At 48.5% G+C, this 18752-nt stretch overlaps 3 protein-coding genes across 8 annotated transcripts in view; 2 read left to right on the top strand and 1 right to left on the bottom strand.

The window, feature by feature from the left end:
* Nucleotides 1-111: 111 nt before the first annotated feature.
* On the bottom strand, nucleotides 112-11419 carry Nudt1 (nudix hydrolase 1). 2 transcript variants are annotated; one of them, XM_010612078.3, is made up of 4 exons: nucleotides 11260-11338; nucleotides 8040-8205; nucleotides 662-807; nucleotides 112-397 (listed from the first exon to the last, which is right to left on the bottom strand). In XM_010612078.3, the coding sequence occupies exons 2-4, from the start codon at nucleotides 8189-8191 to the stop codon at nucleotides 225-227; spliced, it is 471 nt and encodes a 156-aa protein (XP_010610380.1). In that variant the 5' UTR covers nucleotides 8192-8205; nucleotides 11260-11338; the 3' UTR covers nucleotides 112-224. The 2 variants fall into 2 exon arrangements, with proteins under 2 accessions (XP_010610380.1, XP_010610379.1); XM_010612077.3 differs by lacking the exon at nucleotides 11260-11338 and adding an exon at nucleotides 11351-11419 and having other exon boundaries at nucleotides 114-397.
* On the top strand, nucleotides 11364-15480 carry Mrm2 (mitochondrial rRNA methyltransferase 2). Its single transcript, XM_010612076.2, has 3 exons — nucleotides 11364-11452; nucleotides 12288-12577; nucleotides 14254-15480. Exons 1-3 carry the CDS (start codon nucleotides 11445-11447, stop codon nucleotides 14694-14696), a joined length of 741 nt encoding a protein of 246 aa, XP_010610378.1. The 5' UTR covers nucleotides 11364-11444; the 3' UTR covers nucleotides 14697-15480.
* A 555-nt stretch (nucleotides 15481-16035) lies between these two features.
* The window catches only part of Mad1l1 (mitotic arrest deficient 1 like 1), a 322214-nt gene continuing 319497 nt past the window's right edge, over nucleotides 16036-18752 (top strand). Inside the window, exon 1 of one of the 5 annotated variants that reach the window (XM_010612080.3) lies at nucleotides 16036-16257. The gene's annotated coding sequence lies outside the window, so the exon portion shown is untranslated. The other 4 variants (XM_010612079.1, XM_010612081.3, XM_010612082.1 and 1 more) reach the window with 4 other exon arrangements.

An 18752-nucleotide genomic window follows, 5' to 3' on the forward strand; every position in this document is an offset into this window, starting at 1 on the left:
GGCCTACAGCATGAGGCAGATACCTGGTCCTCATCCCACCCGCCCCATCTCTGCCCAGCACAGATGGTGGCTTCCTGTGGGGGGAGCTGGGTATGTTGTGGCAGTGCCTGGCGAAGACCATTAAAAAAGTGAAGATCTTTATTTTCCTTTCTGTGCATTTTCCAAAAGAGAGGACACAGCCCTGAATGTGATGTCCTGAGCCCAGCTGGGACCACTAATTCATGCTAGATGTCGTCCACCTCATGCAGTGAGTAGTCCAAGATGGTGTCCTGGTCCTGGAACTTAAAATATCCTTGGAACTTCTTTTTCTGAAGCAGGAGTGGGAACCAGTAGCTGTCATCGGGCCACATGTTACCAAAGGGGACCTGGTCCAGCTGGAACCATTGAGGGCGCATTTCTGTACAAGAGGCATAAAGGTAGCTGGCTAGTGCTTGCCACAGATGCAACTGGCCTCTATGAGGTGACACTGAGCATCCTGTGTGGGCACCTGGATCTACTGCATACTCAGTTTTCCTGACTATTGTTCTTCCCAGAGCAGGAAAATGGTGTGCCCTGTGGCCTCAGTTGTGAGGCTCAGCCTTTGCCTAGTACTTCCACGTGAGATGGGCCAGGCGAGACACCCCCCCACCACCACCACCATGGCAGTGAGCAGAGGACTCACCATCGCTCTCCTCGGGTGTCCCCTGCACACTGTCGGTACGAAAGATGTGCACGTCCATCAGCTCAGGGACACCAACAAACTCGAATGTGATGTGGCCCACCTTCTGCAGTGTGTCCACTGTCAGGCCACTTTCCTCCTGAAGCTCTCTGCAGGCAGAGGGATGGGAGGAGGTCTCAGCTAAGCACAGTGCCTGCACCCACAAGGCCCTGGGACCCCAAAAGTAGGATGTATGGGCTGCAAAGATTCCAGGAAGATAACACCACCCAGAGGCGTTTGCAGGTCCCAAGCTGGCCCAACTTGCAGTTAATTTGAACTTTAAAAAGTCCATTTGTGCCGTACCTGTAACCCCAGCTACTCAGAGGCAGAGGGAGGAAGATCACTTGAGTTCAAGACTAGCCTGGCTAGCCTTGGCAACATGCCGAGAGCCTGACCCCTTTTTAAAAAAAATCTTGGCTTGGAGGCTCTGAGGAGGGGCTAAATGGTGAGGAGCTGTGTATGGGGACCACAGGTCTGGTGCATGCCCCTGTATCTGGTGATATGCCCAGGATGCTGAGTCCAACCCCTTGTCTGCAGTCTTACAAGTAAGGGCATGGCAGGAGCTGACTCCTATTCCTTGACTTGGCCCCTGCTCTTTGCTGTGGTGGACACTCAGAGCCTCCCTCAAACTGAATGCTGGAATCCCCACACTTGCTCTGGAGCCCCAAGATCTGCACCCAATGTCCTTCAGGCTCACTGCCCTGACTGTGACAACGTGGGAACAAACCTCAGGTCTCCAGGGTCCCTCCCTGAAGAAGGGCTTGGTTTTGACTTGTTTCTGCCATTGAACCAACTCTTCTGAACAGTGATCTGCAGGACACATTTTGGGCATCTCCCTCCACACCCCGCTTCCTCTTCTTGGGACACCAGTGGCTCATGGAGTTGTAAGGGATCCTTTTACCCTGGAGCAAGCCCTCCCATTTACTGCGAACAGAACCAGCTTGCCCTGCCTAAGTATCTCATGCTGCTGCTAATTTAAGAGAACTAAAAGAATCATATCACAGAGAAGTATGTGCACCCATGTTTATAGCGGCACAGTTTGTAATAGCTAAATCTTGGAAACAACCTATTTGCCCATCCGTTGGAAACTGGATAAAGAAGATGTGGTTTTTCTATAAAATGGAATATTACTCAGCCATAAAGAGCGAGAGAATAGATTCATTCATAGGAAAATGGATACATATTGAAGATATACTCCTAAGTGAAATAAATAAGTCCCACATGTGTAAATACCAAATAGTTTCCCTGGTGTGAATATTCTGCAACAATGCATAAGATTCTAATAAGATTACTGACATTTAGAAATGGGAGGAAAGGAGCTAAAGGTGTAGGGAAGGTGTGATACGTAGGGGAAGAACAAAAAGGGAAAAGAAAAAAATGTGAGAGAATGAAAAGATGAAAATAAAGTGTTTGTAGATGGGGAGGGGAGGAGGGGGTGAAGGGAGGGCAGAGGTAAGGGGAAAAAAATGAGAATCAAGACTTGCCATGTAAAGGTACATGATCCCAACAATGAATGTAACTGTACTGTATCCCTAAATGTACCAATAAACTCAATAAAAAAAAAAAAAAAAATTACATTGTAATTACAAGCACCACATTGTAGGCAGTTCAGGAAACAAAACACCCAGGAAGGCATCACCAACAGAGAACTCCTGGTGTCATTCCAGTAATTTTCCTTTGGGTCTTTTGTCTTTGCACATCTCCTAATGAAAATTAAGAATTTTTCACTTAGTGAGAGAGGTGTGTGGAACACCCCCGCTGGCCCATTGCTAAACTGCTAAATCTGTTTTCTGAGATAGGGTCTTACTACCTAGCTAAAGCTGGCCTTGAGCTCAACAGTGATCCTCCTGCTTCAGCCTCTCAAGTTAGAATTACAGGCATGCACTACCATGTCTGGCTCTGAATGTTTGAAACTTGTAGAATTAAACATTCAACTTCTGGTCATCATGAAAAGCACCATGCTGAGCATTTAAGGTTTGCACACCACACTGTATACGGCCACTTCCATACCTGGGTGCACGTGGTGTCCATGCTCTGTGGGAACCACCTGTGTACTCAGGACTGTGCAGACTTGTGCGTCTTCTGCTGCAAGATGCCTTGCTTCTCCACTGCCCTAGATTAATTTTTAATAAAGTAACAAGCCTGACCATTTTTAGATGTAAATATGGAAATCTTTCTCAGCTTTGATCTCTTGAGTTACTCTATGAACAAAACCCAATTTCTTTCTGCCTATATTAAGTAGGATGCTATTTTGTTTATATGTAAAACAATACATAGTCGGTTAAATGGTTTTCTGCTTGCGGTCTGCAGTGGTATCAGATACACAGCCCCAAAATCAGTACACTGAGATGGTTAATTAAAGTTGGATGTGATCTAAAAAATGTCTTGGGCCACAGATTTAGCTCAGTGGTACTGCTCCTGCCTGTAAGTGCCAGGACCTGAGTTTGATCCCCAGTACCAAAAAAAAAAAATCTTTCATGTGGGCTGGGTGTGCAGCGGCTTCCCAATTAAATGTACTACTCAGCAGGGCCTCCCCCGCCTCCCTGGCAGCAGGCTGGCAGATCTTGCTTTAAACATCATCCCCTACTGATGCAATATTTTGACTGATTTTGGTTAATCCTCCCCACATATGTGGCAGTGTATATATCAATAATCTTGGTGAGGGAGCTAAAGCTCCATTTCACAGGCTGGGGTAATTAGACAGATGAAGACGACCCTGTTACATTTTGCTAGTTTCTGGCTGTATCTGTGATGCACATGGCAGATGGAGAACAGGATGAGCAATAAATTAAGCACAAATACAGAGCAGAAAGCACCCTCCGTGGTGCAGGAGGCGGGGATAGAAAGCCCTGGGACTTGGCATTGGCTGTCCTCTCAAATGGGATCTAGTTGCTGGAATGTTGCTAGCTAGAAAATAAAATTCACGCTGTAAATTAAAAACCCAAACCTGAGGCCTGATGCACTTGTCCCATGAAGTCTAGGTCTCCCAGTGCCTGCCTGTCCCCTAGGTGGAGGCGGAACACCCATGTGTACCCAATGGCTTCCCCCAACTGCTGGGAGCAGACCAGCACTCAGACCCATTCTGCTGTTGTGGTGTTGCCCTTTGAGAACCTCCAGATGGGCTAGGCCCAGCAGTGCAGGGACAGGGCACTTCCATACCAGATTCCCAGGGAGAGTATGCCGGGCTCTGGGGCCTCTGGAAGAACAGCTCTGTTCACATAGGAGGCCAGTTCATCTCCAGAAGTCTGGGATCCCCAGTCTCGGGATGTGTGGTTGCAGTGGCCCTCATCCCTCAAGAGCAGGGAATTCCTGTGCTTTGTTGTCCCGCATTCCTTCTCACCCCATAAAGGCAGGGGTATGGTGGTCTCTTGGCATAGGGTTTTCTTATCCTAACTGCATCCTACACTGCACTCTGGTCTGGCATCTCCGGATGCCCAGAGAGAAGTTCCTTAGGGCTGACCACGCCCCTAGGAGCCCAAGTGGCACCACACAGTCCATAGGGCCTAGCATACTGTGGCTCTGGGTGCTGAATTTCTGACATCAGTCCAAGGGCAAGGCTATCCCTGCCTTAGGAAAGTCTGTGAAGTACGGAAACCTGCCTTGCCTTGTGTCTGGGAGCCCAAGCAGGGAAAGAAGCTGGGGGGAGCAGGTCCTGGGGAACCCATAGGTATATGCGAGCCCCTCAGGACCTCAAGACCTTCACTGTAAGGACATGGAAACAAGGCTCATCCATACAACTATGAAGTTAAGCCATTCTGCCATCTGCAGTGAGATCAACACAAAGGAGGCTGCTGCGTCCCCAGTCTGGACTCCATATGGCCGCTGGCATCCGGTCAGATGTGCAGTCTCTGCATCGATTGCCTGGCCATCTACTACCTGTGGAAGGCCAGCCCTTTGCAGGAGCCAGGCATGGTGTAAAGGAAGCACACATGGTGGACCTCATCCATGACAGAGGTGTCAGAGCACAGGAGAAACATGTTCTTCAGCAAGTGATGTAGCAACTAGGAATCTACAAAAACAAACTCATCATGGCCCTGCTGTCCTGTCATGTGGAAACTTAATTTTACATGGGTTGTAGACCTACATTTCTCTTTTAGGAGACACTTAAGAGAGCATCTTCTTAAGCTCGGGATATACAGGTCACCTCAGTCAAAAATGTTAATCATAAGGAAAAAAATTACATCAAAATGAAAACCCATTTATTAAAACATTAAGAGTAAAAGGGAAGCCATTGGGAGGAAAATATTTGCAGTGTATCCACATATCTAAAGTGGATAGTAGACATAACTGGGTACGGAAAAGGCGCTGGGTTAAAAAGGGGCAGAAAGCACGATTGGACACTCCACAAGCAGGCCTGTGCTGGGCCGTAAACATCAAGCAGACGTCCAGCTTCCCCACTCTAATCAGGGCAAACATGTTCGAACCACAGTGAAATGCTACCTTGTCTGCCAGCATGGCAAAGAGGACAAAGGCAGAAAACACTACTTGCTGTTGGATTCAAGAGAACTAGGCCTCAGACCCCATGGGGGAAACTCCAGTCAGCACCACTGCTGCTTTGAGCCGACTGGGCAGCCCACTGCAGCTGTGGTTTCCCTCCTAGGTTTGGACCCACCAGGAAGTTGTGCACAGATGTGCAGCCAACACACAGGCTGGATCTCACAGCTGCATGCCCCGCACCAGCTATCAACTGGCAATAGCCCAGATGCCCACAGCCGAGTGGACAGATGTGATAGTCACATGCTGGAATCTTTTACAGTGAGGCTATGTGCACACATAACACCCAGCAGGGTCTCCATCAGCATGACACTGTATACCTGGCATGCCAGGCCACATAGTTAGGCCAAGGCCACTTGTCCTGTTACTAGATGCTCGTGTTGATTAAACAGGAGAACATCTTAAAACCCACAGAGGAGTGTGCAGCTTTGTACATGTGTGTTACACTACAGGAAAAATTGGACTAAAATGGAGTTCTGGCCTAGGTGAGTGCTTGTGGGAAGAAAAGGTGTGAATTCCTAAATAAGATTAGAAAGGATGGGAGTGCTGGGGAAAAGAAGCAGGATGAGATTCACGAAGAGCGAGCGGAGGTACCTTAGATGTGAGAGTCAAGAAGGGGTTTGCCCGGTGAGCAGCTGGGAAGAGTGAGTGGGCCACAGGGTGCCCACAGAGGCTCAGTGTATGACAAGTGGGGATTTTAAGAGTACTGGAACCTGTTAGAGGGTTTCACATCAATGTGTGCAAATGCTGGGGTGGGACATGGGGAGGGGTGTGTGGAGACCCAGGGTGGCATAAGCCTGTCAGCCAGTAGAGCGGGGGCCTCAGAAGGAAGGCTGTAGCAAGAGCTCAGTTAGGGCGGCCACACATGCCCAAGTGAGTGGGTGGTCTGAAAATGGTAGTGGAGGGAGCGTGGCCAGGATGGACACAGGTTCCATCCGAGAAGGCTGGCCTCCTGCACCATACCTGCCTCCTTCCCCACTTCTTACCTGGTCAGAGAGAAAACTACCATCATGCTTAGCCATGAGGGTCTGGACTAATGGTTTCTTGTTTATTTCAATCCAGAAGTGAATGATTATTTACAGAGGGCAGGAGGGCACAGTTCTGAGATCCTGAGATAGTTCATAAGCAAACACCTCAGGGCTGCGTGGGTGGGGGGGACTTGGGAGTTATGGTTGTCACTGACAAGATGGGCAGCTAGAACTGATCACCTGGTTCAGGCCCCTCAACTTCCCTATCCATCCTCTGCTCTCTGCTGCCTCCACACTTCTCTGCACAGCCCCTGCACTCAGGCCTCTGTACTGCTGTGATGACCACACCCCGTCAGGACCCTGGAGAGTCTCCCTGTGCCCAGTCATCCACCACTCTGTCCTGGACACCCAGACCCCTCCCTCCTGCTTGCCTTTCCTGAGCTAGTCAGCCCCACACAGGTGGGGGCTATGGCCTGATCCTTCCTGTCTCTGAGTCTGACACAGAGCAGAGGGCTCCACAGATTGATTCTGGCCCTGGCAGAAGATGGTCAGTCAGTGGATGGCAAACCAGGCCTTGGGTCACCTGTCCCTGTCCCTTTTGCTTCTGAACACACCCCAGCCGACTACAGGCTGGGTGGGTGCCCACTCACCAGATGGGCCTCTCTTCAAGCTGTACCATCTTGGCACAGGGCCAGCTGTAAGGCCTGGAACCTGCCAAAATGACACAAATGTGTGCTTGGCAGGGAGGTCTCAGCCAGGACTCTTCACTGAGGGCTGTGACCCTGTCATGCCCTGTGAAATAAACCAGCAATTAAAGAATGGGAGATGACTCTTCCATGTAGTAAGGTTGTCATTATTTTATCTGCACATGTACCTGAGTATTCATGGTCCAGCAGAGAATAAGACATTTCTTACTGTGGGTTGAAATTAAAAGAAAAACGGAAGGAAAGCCTTTGGGCTGCAGTGTTGCAGCTTCCCTCCTCCCCAGGAACCTCTCTCTGTATCTGGGCTTTTGTTCTCCTTCAGGGAAAATGGCTTTAAGGTTGACACAACCAGAACAACCATAACAAGACCTATTTTTGTGCAGAACTTGGCAATGCTTACACTGACGACCTCATTTGTCCCGAAGAGCCTGTGAGGAGTGAGAAGGGCAAAGAGGTTGATGTCTGGAGGACGGTGTGATCTTGGGCTAATTGTTCAACCTTTCTGGGCTTCAGCTCCTTCCCATGGGGAGCTGAATGTGGAACTGAGATTGTGTGTACAGAAGATTTAGATAAGGGTGACCATTCTCTCCAAAAATGAGGAAGCCAAATTGCTGATGAGCCCTGTAACTACACGAGGAAACCAGCACTGTGCAACTGAAGCCATAATGCACAGTGGTGTGCCACACACATCCTGGACAAAACCACCACCACATGGGAGCAGCTGACACGTTCAGCACTGCAGGCCAGGCAGGTCCAAGTCCTCTGCATGTGGTTTCTCATTTATCTTCACAACACTCCTAAGAGGTAGGCTGCTGAGGTTGTTATTCCCCTTTTGCAGATGAAGATACAGAGGCTCAGCCAGGTGTGGTGGAGCATACCTGTAATACTGGCACTCTGGGAAGCTGAGTTCAAGGTCAAGGCCAGCTTGGGCAACTTTAGTGACTTAGATCCTATCTCAAAACATAAATGAATACAAGTCAAAAAGGGTTAGGGCTATAGCTCGGTGCAAAGCCCCTGGGTTCAATCCACAGTGTTGTAGAAAAGTAAATAAAGAGGCTCATGGTTAAGTACATGCTTCAGGTTACACAGCTCCAGGAGGCAAAGTTCTGATGTAGCTCTACACCCATCCTGCCTGCTAGGTGGGCTCTGTGGCCAGACACACCCCCTCTTCCTCACCTCTTGGCCCCATCTTCAATGGTCTCTCCTTCTTGCACCTTGCCACCAAAGCCATTCCAGCGGCCAGCTCCAAAGCCCCGCTTCTTCATGCCCAGCAGCACATGCTGAGGCTGCAGCACCAGCACCAAGGTGTAGAGCCTGGAGGTGCCCATGGTTCCTTGGGACTCTACAAGCAAGTAAAAGGGCTGGGTTAGCCTGAGGGGAACATGGGCAGTTGTGGGTGCCACATGTGTGCAACCTGGTGTGAAGGAGATGCACTCCGGGAGGCAGTGAGAGGAATCCTGGTGCTAATTACCCAGGTCTGTGACGGGCTCAGCTAGCAGCAGGTGCAAATGCCCTTGAATCAATTATTTTCTGAGGCAGACAGAGCTGCCCTCAGCACCCAGCAGTATCAGGGCCACGCCTTTTGCTTGTCAGGGTCAGTCCAGCAGCAGAAGGGTCTCAACTTCACTTCCCACTTGTTGGTGCTCTTGGCTATAAAGGACAGCACAATTTTCCCAAGGCTGATGGTTGTTCCTTTATCTATCCCAGGAACCTCAAGCCTGTATGCACAAGCAGGGCAGGATGGCCCCATGGAGAGCCCTATCCAGTGGTTTTTTTAAGACAGGGTCTCACTATGTAGTTGAGACTGACCTGGAACTATGTAGCCCAGGCTGGTCTTGAACTCACAGTGATCCTCCTGCCTTAGTCTCCCGAGTGTTGGGATTACAGGCGTGCACCACCACGCCCGGCATCCAGTGGTTTTCATTTCAGGCTTTGGCCTTGTCCTTTTATTTTTTTTCTCATTGAGTTTATTGGTACATTTTAGGTATACAGTAGTTACATTCATCATTGGCATCTTGTACCTTTACATGACAGATCTTGGTTCTCATTTTTTCCCCTTCCCCTTGCCCTCCCTTCAACCCCACCCCCCTTCCCTATTTACAAAAACTTTATTTCCATTTTTCATTTTCTCATATTGGCCTTGCCCTTTTCATTCATAGGGGCTCGCTCTTTCCAGCCTACTGGGCCCATCTCTGACTCTCTGCAGTAATAGACCTCCACAGTTCCAGACAGGGGCATGTCCACATTCCTGTGATAGCAGGGTCTATTTCACTCTGCTCTTTATGTTTGGCCCTTTCTGGGAGCACAGGTGTTCATGGTCCAGAGAGAGATTGAGGGTGTGTGTGTGTGTGTGTGTGTGTGTGCGCGTGTGCGTGTGCGTGTGTGTGTGTGTGTGCGTGCGTGCGGGCATGGAGCCTTTGCCAGGGCCTGCTGGAGAAAGGGCCCTGGAGAAAGCAGAATCGACCAGGACCAAGTTCTGGCCTGGGGAACCATACCTGTCCAGAGCAGGATTCTGAACCAGGGATCCTTCCTGGAAGTTATGGTGTCTAAGCAAAGGGACCTGAGGTGGGGCCTGTGGTGGGGTTGTCAGGCAGGGGAAGTGGGATGCAGCTGGGTTTCCATTTGTCTTGACAGTGACCTACTTGTGGCTAAAGCCCTGACTCCCTAAGTAACTGATGCTGTTGCTGCTAGCAGTATCCACTTCTCCTTATTAAGCACTGACTACATACAGCTGCTTTTCTATGTCTAGGGGTGTGGTTACAGGAATCCCTGATACCAAAATCTGAGGATGCTCATGCTATTAGGCAGATAGTTAGACATGAGTAGGCCTGAGGGATGAAGGGGGGGGCAGTGGTGTCCAAAACAGATTACCAAAAAATTAAAGAAAAGCTACAGTATATATAATGCATTTATAATCTTTTGTTAGGTCTCCGGCTTAAATGGAGCCCACAGAGCACAATGTCAGTTTAAGGTTATACATTGTGCACATTCCTTCTGATATCTGGCCACTTAACCATCTATCTCCAGAACAAGGCACAGTGCATTCCTGGCTGTTAAAGTTTACAGGCACAGTATCAGGAAGGGAAAGTTCTTTAAAGACCTTCCTGCCTCAGGCTGGGACCTGGTTTAAATTAACAGTTTATCTTTTTAACATTTCTGAGGAAATGTATGAAGACATTTTCCAATTTTTAGGTAACTTCTAAGTAGAAGGGTGATCAGTATCATAATTACCCCAGTTCCCTAGATCCCAAGAATAATTTTTAGGTACACAAAAAATGTGTCCAAACTCCCACTCAGCGCAGATGTCATCCTGGGACTGCCTGCCTTCTTGCCTGAAGGTGTAATTCCTTCTATATACTTCACAATAAACTCTACCTATTTTTCAGCAGGGCCTATGTGTCTTGACTGAATTCTTTCATCAGATCAAGCAAGATAGGGGCCAGTTCCTCAAGGTATTTGCACATAACCTATGCACATCCTCTTGAGTACTTTAAATCATCTCTAGATGATTTATATCTAATATAAACACATGCTATATAGTTGTAATACTGTGTCATTTAGGGAATGATGAAAAAATGTATCATTACAGATAAAATTATTATTTTTCTTAATATTTCTGATACACTGGCTAGATTGAAGTTGAGCCCAAGGGTACAGGGGGCCAATGTATTTTCAAGTTATCCTCCTTAATAGACTCAATACTGAAAGTAGTGAAGATTTACTTTTCCCATTTTTAGAGAAGACTGAAGCTCACAGAGTCTGAGTTTGATCCAAGGTCACAAAGCAGACTCAATAACTAATCCTGACTGTACAGGATGCCAATGTCTAATGTGCCCACAGCCCTGGGTAAATCAAAAGTTCCTTAAGAAAGTCCCTGATGCCAGGGTCTGGGTGGTGGCAACCTTATTCTTTAACTACATGGCCTGGTAAATAGAGGCTGTTAATAGAAGTATGCTGAAGAGCTCAGCCTCGCAGGCGATGGGTGCTCGATAAATGGCTGGCTTTGTTTTGTTTTGGTTTTTTGAGACAGGGTCTCACTATGTAGTTGAGACTGACTTGGAACTCACTATGTAGCCCAGGCTGGTCTAGAGCTCACAGTGATCCATCCTCCTGCCTCAGCCTCCTGAGTGCTGGGATTAGAGGCGTGCGCCACTATGCCCGGCTTTTGTTTTAAATGCTGGCTTTCAAGTGGCTATGCTTAGCCCTGGGTCCCAGACACTAGTTTTTCACCCTCCGTGATCCCCCTAACCCCACAACCCATCAGACCTTCTGGCCCAGATCAGCCTGCCCATTGACCCTATTATCGTTTCCGTGGTACCCCTCCACTCCCCACGCCTTGGCTCGCTACTCGTGTCTTCCCCCATCCCATCTCCCGTCCCTGGGTCTCTTCTAGTACCTCTTGCTCTCTCTAGATCCTGTCTCCCCGCTCCCCAGCTTCCCTAGTGTCCCCGCAATCCTCAGCACAACTGTCGGCGCGCCATCCTTACCCGCACGCATTTTCCCGGGCTCGGGGGGGGCGGGCCTTGGACCGGAAGTGATGGAGAACTTCCGGTGGAGCGCGTAGGTCGCGAACGGGCGGTCATGGCAGGGTGAGTAGTTTGCTGCTTGCTTGCGGGAAGGCGGGAAGGGTTGGGTGCCCCAGTTTCCTCATAACGAAGAGGAGGTTCTGGCCCATTCCAGCCCGCAGTTCGGGACGTGAAGCAGGGCATGGGCCCCTTACGCAGCCTCCCGTCGGGTCTCACGGGGCCTGTGGAGAGGGCTGAGGCAGAACCCTGACGTTTGGGGTTTGCTTGTAGTCTTTCAGAGCACAGTGAGAATTATTTCTGCCAGAGGAAGGACTATTCCTTTCATTAATGTTCTCAGTACTGTTAAGCAGTACTTGGAAAGTTTTGGTTGAGTATTATAAGTGAGTTGAGTGTCAGTGATGTTTGAGTTAGAGCCCTTCGCTGAGAGCAGAAACCTGTGCAGTGTCAGCTGGCTGCCCTACCCAAGCGCCGTGGATCTGGCGGCTTAAATACAGTAATTTCTTTCTCACATAGTGGAGGGTGGAAGGCGCAGATGAAGGTATGGGCGGGGCAGGTCCCTCCTGAGGCCTCTCTCCTCAGCTTCTGCATGCCGTCTTCTCCCGTGTCGTCACGTGGCCGTCCTTCTGTGTCTGTGCCTTAATTTTAGAAGGGCAACGTCCACCCTAATGACCGCATTTTACCCTAATTATCCCCTTAAAGACTTTTTCTCTACCTACAGCCATATTCCTGGGAAACTTGAGTTTTGAGAGGGACATAGTTCAGCAGAGTGTTGTCAAACTGCCTCCTCTTTGGGCCTCAGTGTTGCATCTCTGAAAATGAGTGCGTTGAGCCTGGGAACCCTCACACTGTGACCTCAGCAACGTGATGCCAGTCTGCTTGTTTCTTTTTCTCCCACTAGGTACTGGAAGCTGCTATGTGCTTCCCTCCAGCGGGAGAGGTTCCACACGGCTGTGCAGTGCTACAAGGGAAGGACAGGCCCCGAGCACCTGTGGCTGATGCGGCATTTAAAGGACCCCTATGTGAAGGCTGCGAAGATGGAATGTTACCGCTGTCGGAGTGCCTTCAAGCTCCTGGAGATGAACGAGAAGCACAGGATTCTCCGGCCCGGCCTCCGGGTGTTGGACTGTGGAGCAGCTCCAGGGGCTTGGAGTCAGGTGGCAGTGCAAAGGGTCAATGCCACAGGTGCAGGTGGGGCCTCCATGCTACTGTCAGCACCTTCTGACCACCACAAGGCTCAGGGGATGCTAGCGAGCTGCTTTCTCTTGGGTACACAACAGTTGAATCACTCTCAGAAGTGCCTACTTCTTAGGTGATGCTTTAGGAGTAATGATAAAAACGGCCCACTGACCTTTTCAAAATGAAAGACAAGGACTAGACTTATGACTCCGTAGTAGGAGCTTGCCAAGTGTGCAATGGGTCCTGGGTTTGATCCATGCACAGAGATGAAGTAGAAAGGCATAATGAAAAAATCTCACTGTGCATGGTGGTGCAACCCTGTAATCCCAGTACTCAGGAGGCTGAGGTGGGAAGATTGCTGTAAGTTCGAGGTCAGCCTGGACTAAAGAGTGAAATCCTGTCTCAAAGCAAAGAAAAGAAATCAAATCCTACCACTTAGGTACAGCATTAATATGTTGGTGTGCATCGTTTCAGTTTGGTTTTTTCATACATATTTACATTTTCATCTATTTTGGCCATCATGGAGCTGCCTTTTTCCTTGATGATACATATATCAGCATCTTTCCACAACAGTATAGCAAAATCAACTCCAGCAGTTTCCCAGTCCTTTTCTGGAAGTCCTAGGGTCTCACAGTGGGCCTGTTGGGGCTGCTGCCTCTCAGGCCTTAGGAAAGGCTTCCTGGCCTGAACACTGGATTCTGCACTCTGGGTCAGCCTCAACTTTTATATTTTATATTTTAGTTTTGAATAAGATATTCTATATAATACAGTTCCCTTGATTAAGAAAGAGACCATATAGTGGCGCATGGGAGGCTGAGAATGAGGAAAGTTTGAGCCTAGCCTGGGCAATTTAGCAATTTAGAGAGCCTCCTGTATTTAGAAAGCCTTCTGATTCCCCTAATTGCTCTTCAGAAGTAGGAAAATGTCCTAGTTTAACTTTCTGGAAGAAGCGATAGAGCCCAAGAACGAATGGGTATCCTGAGCTTTCTTTCCGAGTTACAGAAACGCAACCAAATTCTTTTACTTTCAGTGGAAATCTCTTAAGATTCAATACATTTGTATAATAAAGGTAAGAAAGGTCAACAACATAAAATGAGATGGGAGGTGTCCTACTTTTCTGGGCTGAAAATTGAGGATTTTCACGTGTGAAAAGTGAGGTACTATTCAAAATTCCAGTTTTTTTTCTAGAAATAAATTCTTCCTCCTCCCTAAACAGCCTCTTTTTTGGGGTGAGGTATTCAGTACCAAGAAGCCTTGCAAAGAGCTATATTCCCAATCCTTTTTAAAATTTTAATTTTGAGACAGAGTTTTCCTAAGTCACTAAGTTGTCAAGGCTGAGCTAGAACTTGCAATCCTCCTAGCCTACCAAAGGGACTACAGGGGTTATAGGCATGTAATAAAAGGACTCCAAATAGCCATTTTATTAAACAAACTGAATCTGGAAATGTGACTATACCCTGAACTTATCAAAACCAAAGCTCACCATCAGAGCTGAGGTTCTCCTCAGTGTAGGGAGTGGATAGGGATTAAGGGCACTGGGAAAGGCTGGCTTTGAGTGGGTGTACTGTGATGCATAATGTGTATAGTGGCACTTTAAGTCTCTTCCTGGGTCCTGACATTTCGTGAGTTTATGTGGTACAATTTTGTGAGAGGATTTAGAATAAATATAGTCACTGTTTCTTTCATAGATCCCAGCTCTCCTGTTGGCTTTGTGCTTGGGGTAGATCTTCTTCACATCCACCCTCTGGAAGGAGCAACTTTTCTGTGCCCTGCTGATGTTACTGACCTTAGAACTTTCCAGAGAATTATGGAACTTCTCCCTTGTGGGAAGGCAGATGTAATTCTCAGTGACATGGCACCCAATGCCACAGGGATCCGGGACCTTGATCACGACAGGCTCATCAGCATGTGTCTGTCCCTTCTGGACATGGCTCCAGACATTCTGCTTCCTGGGGGAACACTGCTTTGTAAAACCTGGGCTGGAAGTCAGAGCCATCTGTTACAGAAGAGACTGACTGAGGAATTCCAGAACATGAGGACTATAAAACCTGAAGCCAGCAGGAAAGAGTCATCAGAGGTCTACTTCCTGGCTACCCAGTACTGCAGAAGGAAGGGCTCTGTGAAGCAGTGAATTTTCCTGCCACTCTATGGGTCTTTTGTCCTCATTCCCTGTCTCTCTCATGGGTGCTAGATCCTCTTGAACCACAAGTAGAGCCTGGGTGTTCTGGGAGTGGCTGGGATTAGAGCTCATCTGAGAGATGAGCAGGACCACAGGGAGCCATTTTGTTTTTCATAATGGAAAAGACATGACAAAATATATCTAAGGGGAATGAAAGATGATTTTAAAAACCAGCCTTCCATATCATGATTTTTGAGGAGAAAGTTATTGGGAGAAAACCAGGTGGAGATTGAAGGATGTAAAGAGGCAGATGGAAGGGAGAATGAAAACAGAACAAGGTGTAGTGATGGACTTGCCCACATAGGCCTTTATGGAGCTCCCCAGTTTAGAGACCAGTAATAGTGAACATTTTACAAACAGCACACTGGCACATAGTGCCATAGGTTTTCCACTACTGTTACAGACTGTTGGCATGTTACAGAGGAACAGGTGTTTCTCTGTTGCTTTTAGAACACAATGCATGTGTTTCCAGTTGTTACTGTGGCTAAACAACATAAAGTAGGAACACCTGAAATTTCTATCTGGGGATTAATTGCCATCTTTCTGGTGAACAATCCAGAAATACATTCATTTTTGTAGCATCGAGAGTTCCCGGAGCTTTTAGAGGAGACATTTGGTATGAATATGCATGAGGGGTGTGTGTGTGTGTGTGTGTGTGTGTGCGTGCGCGCGCGCGCGCGCGCGCGCCTTGTTAATAGCTTCATCTTCTAAGACCATAAAGATAATTGCCAAAGCAAGCAGCAATGTGTGGTGTTCATTTATTTTCTTTTACTCTTCCAGGAACTCAGATTTATCAAAGAATATAGATTGCATTGCGTCAAAGGATTACCACGCTTTCAAGTTTGTTTTTTAAATTGATTGGTTTCTTCAAGACCATTTCCTGGAGGCACCCTCACCCCTCAGGAGGAGTCTGTTTCCTGTAAGGATGAATCCAAACTGAGAACCTGTGGGAAACACTCTCAGGGATGTCAGTCAGTGTCCTAGGAAATAACTAGCTCCCTAAAGTGAGCTGTGGGTCAGATATTTTTACTTCCTTGTTTTGGGTCCCAGTCAGGGAGGTCAGTCAGCGCATTACGCTCCCATTTCATTTATGGGGTACACAAACTTGATAGTCATGTCTTCTGGAAAAAACTAAAAATTCACCGTAGTCCCTTGGGAATGGAACCTTCTAAGCCAAGGCTGGGTAATGGAGAAGGGTAGAATTCATAACAGAAAAATCACTTCTGGGGAAGGCTCCACGGTCAAGTACGGAAAATGTTTCCATAACTCAGGGGCGATCTGATCTCTGCTACTTTGGATGGAGCTCGGGCACAGGTCCTGCACTCCGGGGGCGTGGAGAGCTCTAGTAAAACAAATACTTTGTATTTCAGGCGCAAATTATAAGGTTATATTCAAACGAACGCTGTTAATTTTGAGAAGAGTTACGTACAGAGAAATTTGTCCCTAGGAGGCCACCGTGGGGCGATGCTATTCTACACACTACGGAGTGAACCAGGCGGAGGCCGTCGCAGAAGTGCGTCCCGCGGGAAAGCAGTGGGGGCCTACCGACCATACCGTAGTCCAATCTTTGGTTCAGAGATCTTTCCGCGGGGGCTTCTTGGGGTGGTCTGCTCGGGGATACGGAAGCTGAAACCGTAGATTAGAACGAGCGGCGCAAGGATTCGGTTCTTTACGGCTTCCATTCGGTCTCGCGAGGATGATGGCGCGACTCTCGCGATAAGTGGGTGCGGGCGGAGAAGAGGGAGATCCGAGCAGCGGCGGCAACTGCAAGCGGGCGGCGAGGTGATCCGCTAGGGGTGGGAAGCGTGGTCTTGGGAGCGGGGTCCCGAGGGCGGAGTCCAGGGGCCGCCCCTTTCGCTGGTTTCCGCACTCCTGGGACCCCGCTATCCGTTTGCACAGTCCGGAGTTCGAGGCGCGCCTTCTGCCTTTGCTGTCTGAACGGGTCTGCGCGAACCTGGGGATCTCTGACCTGTCCCCGCCCCCTTTTAGGCAAGGTCACCATCCCTAGTCCTCCTGACCAGGGCCCCTGACTTGTCCTTGTGCCCTGTAGCACGATTCCCATTCCTGCTCTTCCTGGCCTGGGTCTGGGTGGTCCCTACTCTGGAGACCCTCTGACTTGTTCTCATTCCTTCTGGGCACTGTCCCTGTTATCTCTGTGCACTGTCCCGAACGCCGTTCCTCCTGGCTGAGATCTACCCTGGAGACTCCTGGCTTCTTGCCCCCTCTAGGCACGGTCTCCACTCATGCCCTACCGGGCTGGGTTCTCCATGGCCCCTCACCCTAGAGACGCCCAGACCTGTCCTCGCCCCCTTTTGGCACTATTCTCCTCATCTTGCTTCTTCTGGCTGGGGTCTGCAAGGCTCCCCACCTTGGAGACTCCCTTGGTTTGTCCTGGCCAGTTGTGGTTTGTGTCCCCTGGAAGCTCCCTCTTCTCTGGCAGGAGGCCCAAGTTGAGTAGGTGGATCCAATTGGTGTTTGGTGGAGTGGTAGAGGCTGTTGCCCGAGGGTGACTGCTTACCCTGTTGTCCCCCTGAGCTGGGCAAGGCCCCCTGTGCTGGTGTAGCAGATGTGGTTGTTGCTGTTGCTTCTGTTTTCATTGGAGGAACTGTGTCCAGAGAACCACTTTTGGGGCTTGTAGAGAGCGCATGCGTTTGGATAAGGCAATCTCACCAGGAGACTGGGTGGTATTCAGATAGTAGGATTCTTGGTTACACCTTAGGTTTCTTGGACATCCTCCTTTCTTTCTTTTTTTTTTTTTTTTTTTGATTGAGACAGAGTGCTATCCTGTTCAGGATGACCTTGAACTCACTATGTAGCCTAGGCTGGCCTCAGGGATCTCAGTGATCTTCCTGCCTCAGTCTCCCAGGTGCTGGAACTACAGGCATGTGCTGCTATGCCTGGAAGCCTTCCTCTTATTGAGGCCCTTAAGGCAGTGTGCTCCTGACTCCCAACTGAGGAATTCTCCAGAGCAGTTGAAGTGTGATGGTCAGGTGGCTGGGAAGTTTAGGTCTCCATAGAGAGTATAACCTGAGCCAGTGCCTTATGGTGTGCCTGTGGGACAGCCTGGTTCTAGGAAACTGAAAGTGCAGGATTTTTTTTCCTTCCTTTCTCCCCCGCTCCCCTTCCCTTCTTTTCCTTCCTTTCTTCCTTTCATGCTGATGATTAAACACAGGGCTTTGCCCATCTGCCCATCAATTGGAAACTGGATAAAGAAGATGTGGTTTTTCTATAAAATGGAATACTACTCAGTCATAAAGAATGAGAAAGTAGATTCATTCATAGTTAAATGGGTACATTTTGAGGATATACTTAAAGGGGAATAAATACGGCACACATATGCAAATACCGAATAGTTTCTCTGGTGTGAAAAACTAAAATAGTACTCAAGATCCTAATGGGACAATTAGTAAATAGGAAGAAAAGAACCAAAGGTGTAGGGACAGTGAGAAGGATAGGGAAGGGGGAATAAGGGAAAATAAAAAAAAAATTAGAAAATGTAAAACTGGAATTAAAGTGTTTGAAGGGGGGGTGGGGACAAGGGGAAAAAATGAGAACCAAGACCTGGCATGTAAAGGTACAAGATCTCAGTAATGAATGTAACTGTACTGTCTACCTAGAATGTACCAGTAAATTAAATAAAAAAAAATAAACAGGGCTTTCCACATGCTAGGCAAGTGCTGTACCCTGGAGCTGCACCCCCAGCCCACGTGTGCAGGGTTTTAGCCATCTACTGTGTTAATAGATCAGGTCTCGGGTTGCCATTTGGGGAGGAGTATGGAAAGTGTGGTCCTGGTCTTATCTTGGCAATGGGAGCATTTAGGCTTGGAGTGCAGAGCTCTGCTGCATCCCACTGTGGAGGCCTGATCTGTTGGTCTCTCAGCACTGGGAGAGCCTGTCCGCCTTTCTTACCCACTTTCACTGGGTAGTATGTGTGAGAGGGTGCTTGCCAAGTGAGAAACTCAAGATGCACGGAAAGATTCTTAACTTTTTTTTTTTTTTTTTTTTTTT

Source organism: Fukomys damarensis, unplaced genomic scaffold (genome assembly GCF_012274545.1).
Source record: "Fukomys damarensis isolate Sample0158 unplaced genomic scaffold, DMR_v1.0_HiC HiC_scaffold_17, whole genome shotgun sequence".
NCBI lineage: Eukaryota > Metazoa > Chordata > Mammalia > Rodentia > Bathyergidae > Fukomys > Fukomys damarensis.